Source organism: Podarcis cretensis (genome assembly GCF_951804945.1).
Source record: "Podarcis cretensis genome assembly, chromosome: 6".
NCBI classification, from domain to species: domain Eukaryota; kingdom Metazoa; phylum Chordata; class Lepidosauria; order Squamata; family Lacertidae; genus Podarcis; species Podarcis cretensis.
In genome coordinates, this window is record NC_137175.1 from 22,624,854 (window position 1) to 22,643,606 (window position 18,753).

At 41.8% G+C, this 18,753-nt stretch overlaps 1 protein-coding gene across 1 annotated transcript in view; it reads left to right on the plus strand.

Moving 5' to 3' along the window:
- Window positions 1-18,753, plus strand: part of SLC13A3 (solute carrier family 13 member 3) — a 44,981-nt gene that overhangs the window by 15,531 nt on the left and 10,697 nt on the right. The window contains exons 2-7 of the mRNA XM_079979321.1: window positions 1,222-1,487; window positions 4,788-4,951; window positions 8,030-8,096; window positions 9,782-9,967; window positions 10,355-10,480; window positions 14,533-14,625. Coding sequence (XP_079835447.1) covers window positions 1,222-1,487; window positions 4,788-4,951; window positions 8,030-8,096; window positions 9,782-9,967; window positions 10,355-10,480; window positions 14,533-14,625 — 902 coding nt within the window. The remainder of the gene's footprint in view (window positions 1-1,221; window positions 1,488-4,787; window positions 4,952-8,029; window positions 8,097-9,781; window positions 9,968-10,354; window positions 10,481-14,532; window positions 14,626-18,753) is intronic.

The following is an 18,753-nucleotide window of genomic DNA, read 5'->3' on the forward strand; positions in this document are numbered from 1 at the left end:
GGAGGTCCACTGGTTAGCTTCTCCCCCTGCTTTAGAGAAGCAGATGGGAAACTTGTTGGGAGAGAAATCCTATATTGCAGTTCAGTTTCCCAATACTGAGCAGCAGATTCACATGGTTGGGTCTACATTTACTGGTCCATTGATCTGGAAGTGGTCAGAAGGGTGCTGCAACACTCATCTGGCCAAAGGTGGTCAAGAAAAGATGCTGTCTACATCTCTCCTTCATTTCCTTAGGGACGGGTGCACTTTGACCAAGACCACCACATGGACACACAGACAGTGTGGACTTTGCTTTTCCAGTGCTTTACCTTGGAAATGAAAGGCTGGAAATTTGATTGCTCCATTAGATTTGTTTCTAGGAATCCAAAGCTGGAATAGGAAAGGTGAATGAATGACTAAGCCATTGGTCAGATATTTGGCTCGGCACAAATCTATCGTTTGAATTGCCTGGGTTGATGTGTCTCTGCAGCCAGGCCTTAAAAATGTATAAAGGTGAGGGTTTCATCATACCCTCCAACATTTCTCTGATGAAAATAGGGACATTCCATTTCATAATGATAATTTTACTATTTATACCCCACACATCTTACTGGGTTGTCCCAACCACTCTGGGCAGATTCCAACACATATAAAAACATAATAAAACATTAAACATTAAAACACTATACAGGATTGCCTTCAGATGGCTTGGGGGTCGAATAACACCACAACCTCCAGCATTTTTCCAGTGAAAATAGGGACATCCTAAAGAAAAGCAGGGCATTCCAGGATCAAATCAGAAACCAGGACTGCTTCTCTAAATCAGGGACATCCCTGGAAAATAGGGACACTTGGAGGGTCTGTTTCATGGAGGTTGCTTCTGCAGTATACGTGGCTTGATTTGAAACTGATTTCTTGAATTTGAAAAGTGGGACCATGTGTGGTTTTCATAACGTTTTCCATTAGGGTTTTTTCCCCCTTTTCTTTTTCCCAAAGCATCATGTGTCTTCATGGACAGCTTCCTTCTCTGTGACCTTTTCAGATTGCTCACATCAGAATGAGGGCATCTTCCTGGTAATGCTGTCTGAGCACGGTGTTTTTGATGGCGTGAATGAACATGGAGAGGCAGTTTCAGCGGCTGCCCTACAGTGGTGGTACTCTCTTGTCATTTATATGCAGACCTCTCACTAGAAACTGTTTATAACATTGTCTCTTACTTCTTATCATTTGATTTCTTTGCAGGAAGGAAAATGCCTCTACGTAATTCTGTTGATGGCCGTATACTGGTGCACCGAAGCTCTGCCCTTGTCTGTGACCGCTCTACTACCCATAATTCTCTTCCCCTTCCTCAGTGTCCTCCCAGCCAGCAAAGTTTGCCCACAGTATTTTTTAGAAACCAACTTCCTCTTCTTGAGTGGTTTGATCATGGCAGCTGCCATTGAAGAGTGGAATCTGCATCGTAGGATTGCACTGAGAATCCTTATGTTGGTGGGAGTCCAGCCGGCCAGGTAACCAATGAAATAAATGAGCTTGTGCTCAACTTTGGGGCCATCCAGATGCCCTTTTCATTGTCCATTCATGTTCATTTGTCCTCATGATGCTGTTGGAGTGGTCGCATGGCACCCCACAAAATACTGTCTGCGTCTGCAAAGGTGTTGGGGCAGTCACACTACTTTATTTCCATTCAGTGCACATCCTGTAACTTCCTGCTGAAACTGCATATTTTTTATACCACGAATTCTGGTTTATTTTTATTTACTTCTGCTGCACTATAGCTTCTCTGAACAGCAATAACGCGGTAGCACTGGGTAAACACCGTAGAACAAATTAAAGCAGAATAAATCCACCACGAATCACTAGGATTGGGCCTGCCCAAATTGGTGTTTTATTGTGGGTGTCCTGCAGCATGTTCTTGACACAATAATCAAGGCTTTTCCTGAAATGGAGTTTTAATGAGAGAGTTAGCTGGAGTGACAATTTAATGGTTAGCAATCGAAGGCTGTCCTGAAGAACTGCAGCTGCCAAGAGGCTGTGTGTTGGATTGCTTCTGCCCTTGGGGAATGCAAAAGAGACTGGCATTCCAATGGAAACTGAAAGGCCTTTTGCACAGGTTTGAGAGTTATACCTTTCCTTTCTTGTGCTGTGTCCAAGCGTAGGGGAAGGAACTGTTAGAATTCCTGTTCCATGATTGCAGTCATGGGATTTTTGTCTTTCAAATGACGGTATATGTTTGTTTGTTTTTTAAATATTTTTTATTAGGAATTTCAACAAAACATTTTATCAGAAAACATATCATCCTTAATCCCCCCTATTTCTCCCCTCCCCCTCCCCATAAAGTAACCCCCCTCCCCCCCGACTTCCCTCAGCTCCTCTCTCCGGTTTATCAACAAATGTTATTCTCTGCATGTTACAAAATTGTATAGATCCTTAATTTATCTGACTAGCTATTGTCAATAAAAAGTTTGTGATTGTTTATTCAAAACCTGCCAAGGAGTCCAGTTCACTCACATGACGGTATATGTTTTGACTCCACAGAGTGGGAAGTGACAGAAACAGGATGTTTGTGTTACTGTGTTCCGTGAAGTGGGACTATTGTCCTTTGTTCCTTTTCTCTTTGCTGTCTGATATTAGAGAGAGAGGGAACCATGTTGCAGTGCTCTGTGTGTGTTTATATGTAAATAAAGCAGATTAGCTAAAATGCTGAGTTGCTGAGGTCTGTCACGCAAGGTGCGCAAACTCTGCAGATCCCTAAGTGTGCCGGTGTCGGTTGGCATCAGTCACTGTGATGTTCGGGCTGAAGAAAGCTTTTGAAGCTCCTGAACAATCGACCAGGAGGGAGAGAACATGCCAGTCGGGCATGTGGCTCTGCCAGGATCCTACTCGAGTGTAGGCTGAACTCCTGACAGGAACATGGATTTTAGCATTAGGGTAAATTCCAAATGAAGTGACTTCCCTTGGCCTCCATGAGGTTTTTCTAGGTGGGGTCCACTGGACAGGAGTAGGTCAGTTGGGTAGAGCCAACCTCCAAGCAATGGCACCACAGTCACTTACTGGGATGGTGTAAGGGTGGAGCAAAGAGGCTGTAAGGTTAGGAAGTCACAGGTGGACCTACACCATCCCGACCTCGCTAGTGCCCTGCCCCACCCACACACTATTCAGGTAAGCAGGAGCAACATTGTGGCCAGGAGGTTGGCTCCACGATCCCATCCTGGAGACCACCTCTGCCACAGGTCATTGTGGGAGTGCAGTCAAAAGGCACCCAAAGCTGGGAGTCAGATCAAGCTTTTCTTTGCAGGATCTCTTCTGGAATCACCCAAAGTTCAGGGATTTGGAGGTTTCAAGAATGGACAGGTGCTCTAAAAGATGGTCAGACGGAATGTCAGGATCTCATGTGGGGAGAGGCTCAGTTGCAGAGCTTACTGTGTTCAGAGCTCCAAAACCAGTTATCAAAAGAGCAGGGTACTCAAAGAACCACGATCTCCGTATTTATGAATGAAAAGCAGCCGTCTGTTTTCTGCTTAACAGAAAAGGGGGTCTGCTAGACTTTAGGTGGGGTTTGAAAGGGCTCCTTATAGTTAGTTGATAAATGATACCGTGGTACATTGATTAATTTAGGAGTTTGCTTGTTTGCTAGTAGCTTACTAGCTGACCTCCCAGACAAAATGTAGCCTTGTGAGCCATGGGAGGAAACAAAATGGCAGCCAAGTAGTGCTCTCCATCAGCAGCCAAGTTGCAATCAACTATTAAAACTGATTTGCCATGCTTAAGGTTGCCATATTTCAAACAGTGAAAATCCGGAAAGAAAAGTTGTTGAGCTTTTCCTTGGCGGGGGCAGGAAGGGCAAACTTGTAGGGCTTTTTTTTTTTTTTTTTTTTTTAGAAACTTCTCAAAAATAAATGAAGTTTATGAGCTATTTTTCAGGAAAGTCGACTGCAGTATTCCAGATATGCCTGGGAAATTCCAGACGTATGGCAACCCTAGCCTTGCAAGGTTGGACTGAAGGTGTACAGACATATCTTGGAAGTCGAATGGAATCCATTTTGGAAGTCCGTTCGACTTTCAAGGCATGGCTTCCAATTGGCCGAAAGAGCCTCCTGCAGCCAATTGGAAACTACAGAAGCCACCCCAGATGTTCAGCTTCCGAAAAATCACTCAAAAGCCGGAAACGTTCAAGTTTACAGGCGTTCGGCTTCCGAGGTTCCGTTGTATATATAAACTCTTTAGCACTCTCTAAATGCACTATGACCATATGTAGGAGGAGGAGGGTTACTTAGACTGGCCTGTGGGGAAATAAATACACCAAAGCTAATCCAGATAGCTTAAGCAATCTGGATAGCTCAAGCGACCTGTGCCTCTTGCACCAGCCTGCTTTGTTTCTATGGTGTTAGATCTGTCCCCCTCCAGCAGCCCAGTCACCTGCTCCATGGAATTTGCTGATGAATTTGTTCTGGTGGATCCAGAAATTTTTCATGATGGCAGTGCTTCTGTCAAAGGCCTGGGTTAGTGAAAGCATAGCATTAAAGGTTGGAGTATGGGCCTGGCAGTCATGCTTTAAAGAAAAAAATCATTCCAAAAGTTCCAAACTTTTTAAACTGCTGAATAGAGAGGAAACATAACTATTTCAGCACTGTGTAATCAGATTAACATTTATCCCAGTTGTACAGGATTGGACTTCTTACAGAATATAACTGAGACAGCTTTGTTCTGATTAATTGTATGAGGCCTCTCTCTCTCTCTCTCTCTCTCTCTCTCTCTCTCTCTCCCTCTCCCCCCTCTCTCCCTCCCTCCCTCCCTCCCTCTCTCTCCAGGCTTATTTTAGGAATGATGCTAACAACTTCCTTCCTGTCCATGTGGCTGAGTAACACAGCCTCCACCGCTATGATGCTACCCATTGCAATGGCTGTTCTGAAGAGCCTCTTCGGAGACAAGGAAACATCAAGGGACCTCAAGAGGGAAAATGAGGAAAGCCAAGGTCGGTCTGGTCAGCTCATTTGGGTGTTGCTAATAAAACATGGCATTTTTGACAAATGTAAAGTCATCTGTTACTGATGTGTGTTCCAATGGCATCCATAGGACATTCCACTTGTAAATGCACACGTTGCTGGGGGGAAAATATGCATTTCCCCTATTGCTCAGAATGGCAACTTTGAGTTGCTGGAGAAATAAGGTTTCCTCCCCTTGCCATCTGCTTCCCTGTACACCAATAAAGGATACAGTGGTACCTCGGGTTAAGTACTTAATTCGTTCTGGAGGTCTGTTCTTAACCTGAAGCACCACTTTAGCTAATGGAGCCTCCCACTGCTGCTGCCGGAGCACGATTTCTGTTCTCATCCTGAAGCAAAGTTCTTAACCTGAAGCACTATTTCTGGGTTAGCGGAGTCTGTAACCTGAAGCGTATGTAACCTGAAGCGTACGTAACCTGAGGTACCACTGTATATATTGTGATAGTCTGTGCCCTGTAGATGGTATTTGCATAAATGTCACATGCTCCTATTGGATGGTGCTAGTGACATCACTCTTTTACATCACACCAATAACTCCACCTTGGTTGCACCATTTTATAAACTTCCTTTATAAATCTATAGCGGTCTAGTGCCTCCGCTTCCATATTGTGGCAGGGCAGGGCAGTTAACATGCCATGGCTAGTAAGAGCACATCCATTTCTGAAAGAGTGCTGGTATGGATCCTTTCTCCTATTTTCCAATGTGTCTATCTGTCAGGGAATGGCCTGAAGCGAAGGATTTGGGAATGCATTCTCAGGCAGATCAGCTTCTCTTGGAAGAGGAGCTGGAGGGGGAAGATTTGCCTCCCTTGCTTCCAGCGGTCTCAGAAGCAGAGAGAGAAACAGATATGGAACAGATTAGACAGGAGTTACCTAGCTATGAGATAATGACAAGAGAAACAGAAGGGAGGGGACAGATAGCAGACGCCATTAGAGAGTGTGGGGGACCTCCCTCCCCACAAACTAGGAGATCCGAACGTTTTAGAGAACAAAGGATGCAGAGAGGAGGAGGGACTTTCCATTGGCGCCTAGGATGTTGCGCAAGACAGAAGGGGGAAGAATTAGAGTAGCCAACTGCTCTCCTTGTGGAGGGACGTGGATTTTTGCTTGCAACCTGATGCCTGAATAAAAAGGACTATAAAAGATAAACTGCTCCTTAATTCTAATCTGTGACGTTACTGAAGGGGGAGGCAGACTCCCCACGCACGACACTGTCCCTCCTTTCCTTTCCAGGCCCATCTCTGTCCACAATTTCCTTTACTGAGGCATGAATTGACCCATGCCCTCTCCCACAATAGACATGAAGGCCGGTGGACTTATCTCTTATCTTGGCGCTGTAGCGCTTGGATCAGAGATAGGAGATCCCTCTAAGTGTTCCACACCTGACGTCATATGGCATCAGGTGATAGGAAGGAGTGTGCAGTTTAGCCAAAACAGGCACATGGGCCAAATTACGCCTGCATGGCAAGTTCTCCATCATACCAACTTGACCACCACCTAAATGCGAATGGTTTCAGTCTGAAGGGGGAAAGGAGGCACGCTATGTGTGTGCACCTGAATTCTTTCTTTTCCTTTTAATCCCTCCCCTTTTTTCGTGGTTGTCATGGATCCGAGACACATTTGCGTTGCTTCATTAAGAAATGTTAGTGTTCTGAATCACTGAAGTGACAATGCAGAAGTCACTGGTCCACTGAACAGTATTAAAACCTGATACAACAGAGCAAACGAGTTCACAGACTTTGACCCTTGGTTGCGTTCCTTGTAATGTTCTATCCGTCTTAATGTGGGGAAATGGGTAAGAGGAGGGCAGAATTTCCAAATGGACATTTTTCCATTCAGAACAGTAAGCAGCCCAGAGCTTAATGATCCCCGGCTTCTGCTGAAAAAACAATAATATAATAAAGTTTTAAAGGAGGCAAGATCAGACATTTCATCAAGCAAGTGAAACATTTTATCAGTAAATAAAACTAGCTGATTTTTCTGGAATCAAGAGAAAAAACAAACTCCAAAGTAATCTTTTAATTAATTAGGAATCATGAAAAATCAAATTACAGCACTTTACTGAAAGCGGCTTTGATTTTATGATGCTGATTTGTTTACTTTGTTTTAAATCTTGATTGTTGATTTTATTGTTTGCCACCCTGGGACTTTTGCGTGAACAGTGAACAACAAATACTTCAAATAAATAAACTTCCCAGGATTTCCAACCTCATCACTTTTTAGGGAGTTATTCCTTTGTAGCAGAAATGCACACTTTATGTAACTTATAAAAAATGCAGTTAGATGGATATGTTGCTCCACTAGAAAGAAATCCAAAGTGTCACAAAGCAATGACATTTACAGAATGGTAGACATTAACTGGATAGCTATAGATGTATATAATGTTTTGGTACATTGCTCAGGTACTGCTTTCTCAGTTTGATAAGGGAACAGGGTGAGTCGGTGAGTTGGACGCACCAGCAATTCCTTTCAGCAGCTTATTCTTCTACTCTGAGCCACAACATAGAAATATTTGGGCTGATTTATCACTCCACTGCCTTTGGCTATGAAACCTTTCTGTAGGCTTAACTTGTGTTTATGTTAAGACAGCTTTAAGCTGGTAGATCTTTCCGTGCTTCCCGGAAGTGCAGAAATATAAAGCACACTAAACTCTACCCTTCACTGGACCAACTAATCGTTTAATTAATTGTGAAATCTTGGAAACTCCAGCTGATCAGTGCAGAATGAGAGACTCAAAGGTGTGCGAAGCTACAGCACCAAATGGGTGATTTGGATGCATAAATTAGCCTTTTCGAAGGAGGTGTCAGCAAGATGTCTTGAAATGGTACTTTTTCCATCCCTGCCAATTGGAAGCAAGTCCTACTGCTGCATATTCTGGCTGTTGGCAGACATACCCATTCCCCACTTTTTATTCTGCTGTTGTAACTCGACTATTCTGGGATATTTAACTGTTACGATTTAGGAATAGTAGCACCACCTTCTGCCATTATGACTCTGGAAATGTTTCTCTGTATTTTTAAAAGCTCTTTGGGTATTATTCTTTTTCAGCCTCTGTACATCAGAATAAACTTCACACAGTGCCAACTGAGATGCAGCTTCTAGCAAATGTTGATGAGTAAGTTTACACAAAGATTTGCATTGGAGAGGAGGGCAGTGATCACCAAAGTATTCTTCCTCTGTTTCATGAGTATGAACTAAGGCTGTTTACCTGGGAGTAAAGCCCTATTTAACGTCTTCCTGCTTGTGTCACTTGCTGCATTCCACCTGTGCTCCAAGGAAGCTATAGAGTTGCTTTAGCATTGCACTAAATTGTAACTATATTGAGTTTATGTCAAGGGACTAAGTTCAATATTGGCTGCACTCAGACCTACCATAATTGGAGGCCTTGAAATCTGACCTGCCAGTAAAAACTGCTAGGCCAGGGACAGAGCCTTTTCAACAATTGCCGCAAGTCTTTGGAAGTACACTTGGCCTGGTCTCTGAGAGATATTTGAAGGCATTTTTGCTCCAGTCCACATTTGGTTAATGTGTTGGGCTTCGGGGGGGGGGGAAGGGCTTTACATTAATGGCTAATATTGTAAATCGTTATATTTATGGATTGTGGTTTTGATGTTTCTATGTGTTTCAAAACTTCTTCTATTTGCAAACCATCTTCAGAAGGTTATGTGCCCTGAAAGGTGGGTTTGGATATTATTTTAATAAGGAATAGCACAATCACATGGTGTCTACTTGAAAGTAAGACCCACTAAAGTCAGGGGCACTTACTCTAAGGTTACCAGATGTCCCTGTTTCCCAGGAACAGTCCCCAGATTTACAAATGAGTCCTCATACAAAATCCATTGAAGCTGAAAAGTGTCCACGGATTCATTGAAAAAAATCTGGTAACCTTAATTTATTCCCTCATAACTGGGAACAGTCCCCATACAAAATCCATTGAAGCTGAAAAGTGTCCACGGATTCATTGAAAAAAATCTGGTAACCTTAATTTATTCCCTCATAACTGGGTTTAGGATTGCAGCTTGATTAATAAATAAAATGATGGTTTAGTGCTGCATGAATGGGTTTCAGACATGTGCCTGTCCCCTCCCATCTCCCATCTTCTGGTGTGGCTGTGAGGAGGAAAATGAACATAATTGTTTTCAACTAGCTTTTTTAACTATGGCTTGTCTGAACAAGTAAAGATCTTGCAGTAGATTATAGTCCTGGCTTGTTTAGATATAGTATAACTCAAATAACCCCAGTTCCTGGTTCAGACGTAACTCAAACTTTGGTTAGTTGAAAACAGAAGCAAGTGTTTTTGATGTTGTTGCCATGCCGGAAGAGAGGGGAAGTGGGGAGCAAACACGTCAATGTAACACTAGACTATTATTTAGAGTCATGTCCAAATGAGGCCATTGTCTACTGTGGCAATGATTCTTCTAGCTCTCAAGGTGAGGCCCTTACTAGCCATTGCTGCTTTTAAGTATAAATGATCCTGGAAACTCAGCAAACTAAGCATGTGGTCTGCCTCCAAGTTTTGACCCCTTCCCCAGTCCATCCTACTTTAGGATGCACAGATTACCTTTCACAGATGGATCCAAGAGAGAATCTGGGTAGATGCAGCTCATTCTGCAGAGGAGAGAGAAACTGTACCTGCTGTAGATCCTGTTCCATCAACTGAAGACCAATGAGTCCCCTTGCCAAATTATTTGGCAGATGGGGGGGGGATCAATCAGATACAGAAGCAACAACAAACAAATGAGCCCTAAGTTATATGAGAAATGACAAATGTCATGAGTTGCCTTTTGTAATGTTTTAAAGAAAAGACTTGACAGAGGAGAAGGAAGTCACAATTGAAGTTTCCTCAGACGTACAGAAGGAGGAAGAGCACAAGAAGAATGTCTGGAAAGGCTTCCTCATTTCGATCCCTTATGCAGCCAGTATTGGTGGAACAGCGACGTTGACGGGAACTGCCCCAAATCTCATTCTTTCAGGACAACTCAAAAGGTATGGAGGGAAAGGGCTTGTGGGGAAACAGAATGTGCTTGTGTTGACAATGGATGTACATGGGGATTTCCTAAGGCTATGGAGCCAAGAACTGCACATGACTCTGAACTAGTAAAAATGTGACTCCTAGGCAAGGACAAAGAAGGAGGAGATCTTTGTGACTATAGTTGTCCCTTTCATACAACACAGACAGATTATCTTCTGCACCCCCTTTGGGAGTCCGTGAGCTGCAGAAAGTGACAGTGGCAGCCTCGTGATGTGGTCTTGAATCACATCCGAGATGTTTGTATGACATGCTGGCCTTGGTTGCATATTTCAGATTCTTTCTTCAGTTTATCCAAATGGGTTTCTCCACCTTACATTAATCAGGTTTTCTCCTTCTCAAAGCTTTTTTCCAGGGTGTGACGTTGTGAATTTTGGCTCTTGGTTTGTGTTTGCCTTTCCCTTAATGCTGCTGTTCCTTCTTTTCGGATGGCTCTGGATCTCATTCCTTTATGGATGCATTAGCTTGAGGTACTTTCATGTCTGATTTATTTGTATGGTTTAACATGGATTGAAATTGTGGTCAAGGTAACCAGTTTAGCTGGGTCCTTATTGGAAATCTGATGGTTTTATGAGGGACCTATCCTTCTTTTGACTTGGGAACACACCTGTTTTTCAGGTGTACATGTACTCTCTTGTTGCACAAGAAAAACTCTCTGTTCCTGTTTTTCAAAATGCAAATAAAATTTTTAAAAGAAAAAGGAATAAAGAAAAACTAGATGTCACAGTGCACTAATGGGGTCATTACATCAGGGCAAGCATTTTGGCTTGGCAAATTGGGATGTGTCTTTTACAATCTTTCATTGACAGGTCCTTCTCTTTTGCTTTTAAAGTTGGGTGAGGCTCTACATGTTACATCTTAATATTTCTATTTTTGCACTTGAAAAATACAGTTTGTGACTTTTTTTGCTTGGCCACAAAACTCCAGTTTGAAGATATGCTTTTGAAGACACTGTGTTCAGAAACAAAGGAGTTATTTTTAAAGAAAAAATATCCAAGCAGCTCATACTATAAAAACACACTTCTAACGATAGCTGAATAATATGGAAACTTCATCACATACACTAAGGCAGAGCTGATAATAAAACTACTTTCATTTTAATATACATGACTTAAGATAGTTATTTTATAAAGTTTAAATTTATTAAGCAAAGCAACCGTAGATAATAAAGATTATACAGTTCATAAAAAAGAGGGGAAATGTCATAATACCAACAGTCTATGGTTAAGAGTTTCTCTTAATATCATTTCAATTAGAATTCCAACAATAGTTAAATAATTCTAATCTCTCCTCAAATAAGTTATTGCATGCATATTTAACTCATTTCCTTACTCAGAACTGTTAGACCAGCCTATTTTATGAAGCATTTTGACAGCAATGGTCCTTTCCTATTTTCCCAGTAGTTGACATAAGCACTTCAGCAAGGAAAACAGAGGTGTATCAAATGAATTCTGGTGTGGAGAAAGCGGAAAGGCCTCCCTCTTAGTACTAGAACTTGGGCATCCAATAATACTGAATGTTGGAAGATGCAAGATGGATGAATGAAAGTACTTCTCCACACAGCACCATATAGTTAAACTATAGAATTTGCTCCCACAGGAGGTAGAGATGGCTACCAGTTTGGTTGGTTTTAAAAGAGGATTAGACAATTTCATGGAAGATAAGGCTGTCCTCCACCTGCACTGTCAGGGGTTGCATGCCTCTGAATACCACTTGCTGAGAAGCATGGATGAGGAGAGCATTGTTGCCCTCAGGTCCTGCTGGCAGGCCTCCCATGGGTTATCCTCTGTGAGAAGGGAATGCTGGATTAGATGGGCCAATAGCTTCAGTGCTGGGTGGTCTAGACAGTTCTCCCACACAGGGTGCTGAGCCGAGGGGGTGCAAAATTGAGATGATCCATAATTGAGAAGATCCATTTGGGGGTGCTAAATTCCAGCTCCATACATGGTGCCATATTACGAAAGACTACCCAAGTCTGGCCCTGAGTAGCTTGATCCAGTAGGGCTCTTCTTATGTTCTTATGGGATATTTTGGTGGTCTTCATGAGCACCAGACCTTTGAGGCCCACCCTTTCCCCTTGTGAATTCACATCAGATGCATTCTCTCACAAGATCATTGTAGAGGTGTCCTAACCACTGCGCTGGTGATCTCATTGCCCCAGAAATTTCTCAGCCTTGTCACAAATGACCTTAAGGCGGTGTATATTGGTACAGATTTGTTGAGGTCCACAGAGTTTTGCTAATTTGTTGTAATGAGAGCAGGGTTCAAAGAATAAGATTTTTTTTAAAAGAGGTGTTCTGTTGATAATTCTACTAGTTACTGAATTCCTGGGATATTTCGACCTGACTGTTTTGCACTTGCACCATTCAGGGATTTGAGCATTTCATTGCATGGTATGGGACTTGTGTTCTGTATTTTTCCAGGAATGATGCTTTTTACTGTAGCTGTTACGTAGGTTAAGATATAAAGTCCGTAGCTGGAAATTTGGCCAAGAACAGGTTACATTTGACAGGGATTAAACTTCAGTGATTTCATAAAACAATGTGTTAATCAGTAATTGAGCAGTAACATGGTTTTATTGTAAATCTTTTGCTAATCTGGGTACTTACAACTTGCTTTCCAACTTCGCCGTATTCCTTCACTTGCAGTATTTAAAACAAGAGGCATTGCTACAGTTTGTTTGGGGGTTATTTTTTTGGTGGCGGCACAGAGATTATGAGCCATTTCTGTTTATTGTGCACTTTACGCTGTTGTTGTTAAAATGCATTTCTGACATCCCATAGCCTTTTAAGCCTGCAGTGCTACAGTAATTCCAACAAATATATGGCTCATTGAAGTGCCATTATTTTTTCCATCAGCAAGATGAATAGCACCTTCAGAGGTACAATTTAATTCAGAAAATCAATGCAGGAGAATATACTGCTGTTGCATTCAGGTTCTGCAGACAGGCTTCCTATAGGTAGCTGGTTGGCCACAGGATGTTGAACTAGATGGGTCTTTGGTCTCATCCAGAAGGGCTTTTCTTATAATCTTATGAACGTGTAATAATTGCATTATTTCAAAGTGTATCACTATTAGTAATTTATATACTACTTTTATTTGTATGTAAATATAGTCCATCTTGCTGATCCACTCAGCAGGATATATAAGTAACTGTCCCCATTTACACATGGCAAACTGAGGTCAAAAGAGAGAGATTTTCCCAAGACTATCCATATAGTTTTACCGATGAGTAGGGATTTGAATTCGGGCCTCATAAGTGAAATTCCAAAACTATGTGCACTGGAGTACTGTGGCTCTCATTTCTGTTCTGTTTGTTGAATTGTTTTGAAAGGAATTGATGCTTAAGGCCTTTTTTTGAAAAAAAGGAAAATGGGGTAAGAAAAAACCAAAACCATACATGGCAAATAGATTTCCCCCCACGAACTCACTTTTTAAAATCAAAGACTCAAAGTAGATGCCAGTTTGCCAAAAGAATCAAGCAAGTGACCCTTTCCTTCAGAATTCTGTTCATAGTCATAGGTTTGACTGGTTCGCAAACACTGGGTACACTTTATGGGATTGATGGAATCAAACTAGCTTTGTAGGTTTAATGAAAATCTAAGCAGTGCCAGAAATGTATTAAGCAGCATGATACTGTTAACCTGAAAACAGTTCAAGATGAAATTGTCCTTCATATGGACTCCTAATTGTGTGAGGTGGGTGGAGGAGAAGGCAGGTCAAACTGCAGATGAGCACTGAAGTTGCCTACTAAAAAAGGCTGAGCCTCACAGAAGCACATTAGTATTTCAGCCTTTGAGCCTCAAAATTCCTTATGCTTTGTTTCATCATCAGTGGCACATTTGGCATAATTACTCGCTTGTTTTCTGGCTATTCTAATGCCTGAACAATGGAGCCGTCCTATTTTTTGACGTCCTCTGAATCAGAAACCTAACAATGGCTATCTCTAGAGAGGGTGCATGGGGGGGGGGGATGAATTACTGCAGAAGACAGAATGAATTTGCCCTGATTTTTAAGACAAATCATTCCTATGAATGCATGCTCTGGTGGTTCTTCTCTGGCTGCGAGAGATGTGTCTTTTGCATAATGCCAAGAAGATGAAGTTACCTTTGATTACAGGATGAGAATTTGGGAACACAGAATGGGTTATCGTGTTGTGCGAAACTGACCAATAAATAAAAATAGTTAACTGTCTTTCCTGGCAAATGGTCCTAAGGTAGTGTACAATTCTAGCTATTTGCTAGTTTAATTTTTGATTGCAGTTTCTTAGTTAGTGGTGGTACATTTAAGGATGAAACTGGAATCACATTAAGGGCCTAAAACTGAAACCACAAAACAGAGAGTAAAAACTGGAACCTTCAAACAGCAGCAAGGAAATTATGCAGCCAAAAGCCCTCCTGAATGTAACGACCTTAAATCCATTTATAAGCTTTCTGCAAGATAGTTTGATTCAGTAATATTTATGAATGAGAGTGCCTGAGGTCGTGTGAACAAAGCATTTTTTCCCTCCCTTGTTGTTGAGCTGGAGAAAAAAGAAATCGGAGATCAGAGCTGATGCAGAAGCCAGAGCCAGGACAGTAATAAGGGATGATTATCGGAAGCTGGGACCAATAAAGTAAGTCACAATGAAAGCAACACAAGACTCCGTCAACTGTGTTTAAACCTGACTGTGGGGTGGAGAAATTGGTGTGTGTCTCTATGTGTGTGTGAAGGGTTAAGCACCCTCTTCTCCCATCTGCTAATTCTCTCCTACACACACACACACACACACACACACACACAGGTTATTTCATCAAATTCAGATTTGGGAGCACACATTCACCAAGGTAGCATTTGGTTCCACGGTGTGTGATATTTCTTTTGTTTGTCTTGTAGTCTGGGGTCAGTTTCCTTAGTTCATGGATGGCTATTCCATGGCCCTCCAGGTATTTATGGATTCCAGTTCCCACCATTGCTCACCATTAGACATGCTGGTCGGGGCTGATAGGGGTTGCAGTGCAACAATATCTGGAGGGCAACAGGTTTCCCTGCCTTAGAAAACCCCAAAGTTTTGTTTTTCTGCATTTTATTGGTTACCATAGGATAAGCATTTTTCTTGTTTGTTACAAACACCACAGCTTTCAACTACTTCCGCCGCAGCTGAAAGAAAGTTTAGCTCAGGCCATACCTCTGAAGCAAATCCTAAATTGCAGAGTCAACTGGAGACTTTACTGTTGATGATGGGCTGCTTAATTACTTCTGCTAAATTATTTATGCAAGGAACAAACTATTCTCTAATTAGCCAGTCTAGTGCATTTGGAAGCATTTGTAGCACACTCACGAACAGTCCCAGAGACAAATGAAGCACTGAAGCCATGGCAGGAGTGAGCCAGCAGTAAATTACACCAACGAGTTGGAGTTAACTCTTTTTTTAAAGCAAAAACACGCTCTGAGGCCTAAGGAGCACAGCAACTCATCTCTAGCAGGTCTTGCTCCCTTGAAGCAGTTGCTGAAACTGAAGTTGCCCAACTCCCCACAGCTGCATAAGTCCCCTCTTATGCAGGGTTTTCTCCAAACAATCTGATACTGCACCTGCATGAAGCTAACTTTGCCTCCACTCTTTTCATGCCTCTTCTGGCTCTGGGAGACCAGTGGAGAGGAGAGCTGGTCACAGCAGGAGGGGGAGACACCCGTGCCTCTTCACCAGCCAGACTCATCTCTGCTTCTTGGCCTCCCTCCTCTCTAGTCTCCGCTTCTACCACTGATCCTGGACTGCTTTCTGCCACCGACTCCCCCTGCTGTTACCTCTTCAGCTTTCGACACCTCTTCCCAGTCTTCTCTCACTTCTCCCTCTGAGCACTCATTGTTATTCCACCACCAATCCCTCAGATCTGAGCCTTCTTTCATGCTTCCTCCCACCATTCCTCTGCAGTCAATCAGTCCATGACAAGATGTCATGAATAATCATTTATGTAGTCTCTGTGAGAGATAGAAAAGTTGCATGCAGATTGCAAGGGGGAAATTAAGAGGATTTGGCTTTCTAAATCATTTAGTGTTTTGTTTTTGCATATCACATTAAAGCCGGCATTTTATTTTTATTTTTATTTATTATGAAATTTTTATTTAGATTTTCTGTCATACAACTGAAAAGAGAAAGAGAAATAATACATAACAGAAAAGAAACATTAAATCATTATACAATATCCTGAAAGAAAAAACATAAACAAAATAAAACAAACCCCCACCCTGTTTAGCTTCCCTCCACCGCTACTCGTCTTGTCTAGAATCAATTTTACCCTTATCATTGCATTCTGATTGTTTTTATTTTCTCTATATACGGTACATATATTTCTCTTTGATAGATTATTGTTTTGATGCATTTACATTCTTAGTCTAAGCATATTAGCATGTATTTTTAGAGCAGTATTTTGTCAAAGCATTGCCATTCATTTTTTAGTTTTTGATTTGACTGCTATCGTATAGATGCTGTTAATTTAGCCAATTTTAAATATTCGTTTACCGTAATTTAAGAATCCATTCCTCCTTGGTAGGTAGCTCTTTAGCTTTCCATTTAGATGCTATTACTATCATAGCTGTGGTGGTCGCATATAAGAAAATTCTTTTTTTCGATTTCGGTATTTCTTTTCCTAATAGGCCCAGTAAGTAAGCCTCTGGTTTTTTCGTTAATGGGATTTTAAGCATTTTTTTCAACTCCTCATGTATTTCTCCCCAGAAGTACTTAATTGGGGTGCAATTCCACCACATATGCATTGTTGTTCCAGCTTCCTTGTTGCATTTCCAACAGAGGCTGGATTTCAGTTTATAGATTTTTGCTAATTTGACTGGTGTTAAATGCCACCTGTAGAACATTTTGATGAAATTTTATTTTATTGTACTACAGGCGGTAAATCTTATATCTTCCTGCCAAAGTTTCTCTCATTGCTCTAAATATATTGTATGGCCGAAGTCTTGCGCCCATTTAATCATTGTCTCTTTCACTTCCTCGTCAGTCAGGCCCAGATCTAGCAAAAGGTTGTACATTTTAGATAGTAATTTTTTTAAATAGTGTTTCATACATTAATGAATTCTCTTTAGCGAAGCCTTTCTTCGAGTCCGAATTAAAGACACTTCCAAGTTGTATATGTTGCCATCTGTCGGAGACATAATGCCTTATTTCTTAATATGGTCTTAATTTTAATTTACCTTGATCTTCCATTATCAAATCTCTATATGTTGCCCATTCCTTGTTCATGTCTAGTTTTTTCATGGCATGGGTTTCTAGAGGTGTAAGCCACCATGGTATCATTGGCTCCAGTCTCGATTTGTACTTGTTCCAGACTTTAAATAATGCATTTCTAATTAAATGGCTGTTGAAATCTTTATGGGCTAAATCATTTAGTGTTAACCAGTCCTTTATTTTTTAGATACAGTCGGTGCTAACCATTTCTTAAAAAGGCACTTTCATTAGCTGTTACTGTATTTGGGCACTCACAAATAACCGGATGCTGTACATCTAGTTAAGTCTCCTTGCTAGCATCAGTGAAACGGTTTGTTGCCACTGATGTGAACACTGTTTACTCCTGACCAATCTGTCCTGTCAATCACGATAGTCTTGTGGCAGCTGAAAAACTGACAGATGCATTGTGTCTAAGTCTTCATGGACTAGTGTTCATCTCTATGACAAGTTTTGTTGTTGTTTAGTCGTTTAGTCGTGCCCGACTCTTCGTGACCCCATGGACCAGGCACTCCTGTCTTCCACTGCCTCCCGCAGTTTGGTCAAACTCATGCTGGTAGCTTTGAGAACACTGTCCAACCATCTCGTCCTCTGTCGTCCCCTTCTCCTTGTGCCCTCAATCTTTCCCAATATCAGGGTCTTTTCCAGGGAGTCTTCTCTTCTCAAGAGGTGGCCAAAGTATTGGAGCCTTAGCTTCACGATCTGTCCTTCCAGTGAGCACTCAGGGCTGATTTCCTTAAGAATCGATAGGTCTGATCTTCTTGCAGTCCATGGGACTCTCAAGAGTCTCATCCAGCACCATAATTCAAAAGCATCAATTCTTCAGCCTTCTTTATGGTCCAGCTCTCACTTCCATACATCACTACTGGGAAAACCTTAGCTTTAACTATACAGACCTTTGTTGACAAGGTGATTTCTCTGCTTTTTAAGATGCTGACAAGTTTACTGCTCCACAAAAGCTTATAAAGTTGTCCTTGCTGGGGCTGATGGGAGCTGTAGCTGAACAACATTTGGGGGCTATAGATTCCCCACACTTGCCCTAGACAATCTGAGTGTGGAGTACAAGCAGAGCATCCTCTCATCCCTGCCCTTTGAGAGCTGCTAAGCAGATCCTGCTCATAGTTCCATCAATTAATTATCCAGTCGTGGACCTTCAGAATAGGACCTTCTTACCAGTTGCCCCAACCCCTCTGGGAGGCGGCATGCTTGGCTACTATCATTGGCTACTTTTAGAAAAGTAACAAAAACTCATCTGATAGTCTTTGAGACTATTATCTGATAAAACTGCTGCAGGCTGATTTTAGTTGTTGATTTTGTTCTTCTGCTTTATCAGTTACAAAGGTTGCATTCTCTCTTTCTCTCTCCCCCCCCCCTGCAAACTGCTGTATTATTATTATTTTAAGCAGCACATAACTATTGCAAAATAAATAAATTGAGGGAACCTGAACATATCTGGCGGAAAAGTGCTTTTCACCGTTGGTGGATATTATGAAAGATTAGTGTCCACTGAAGCATTCATGTCACTATAAA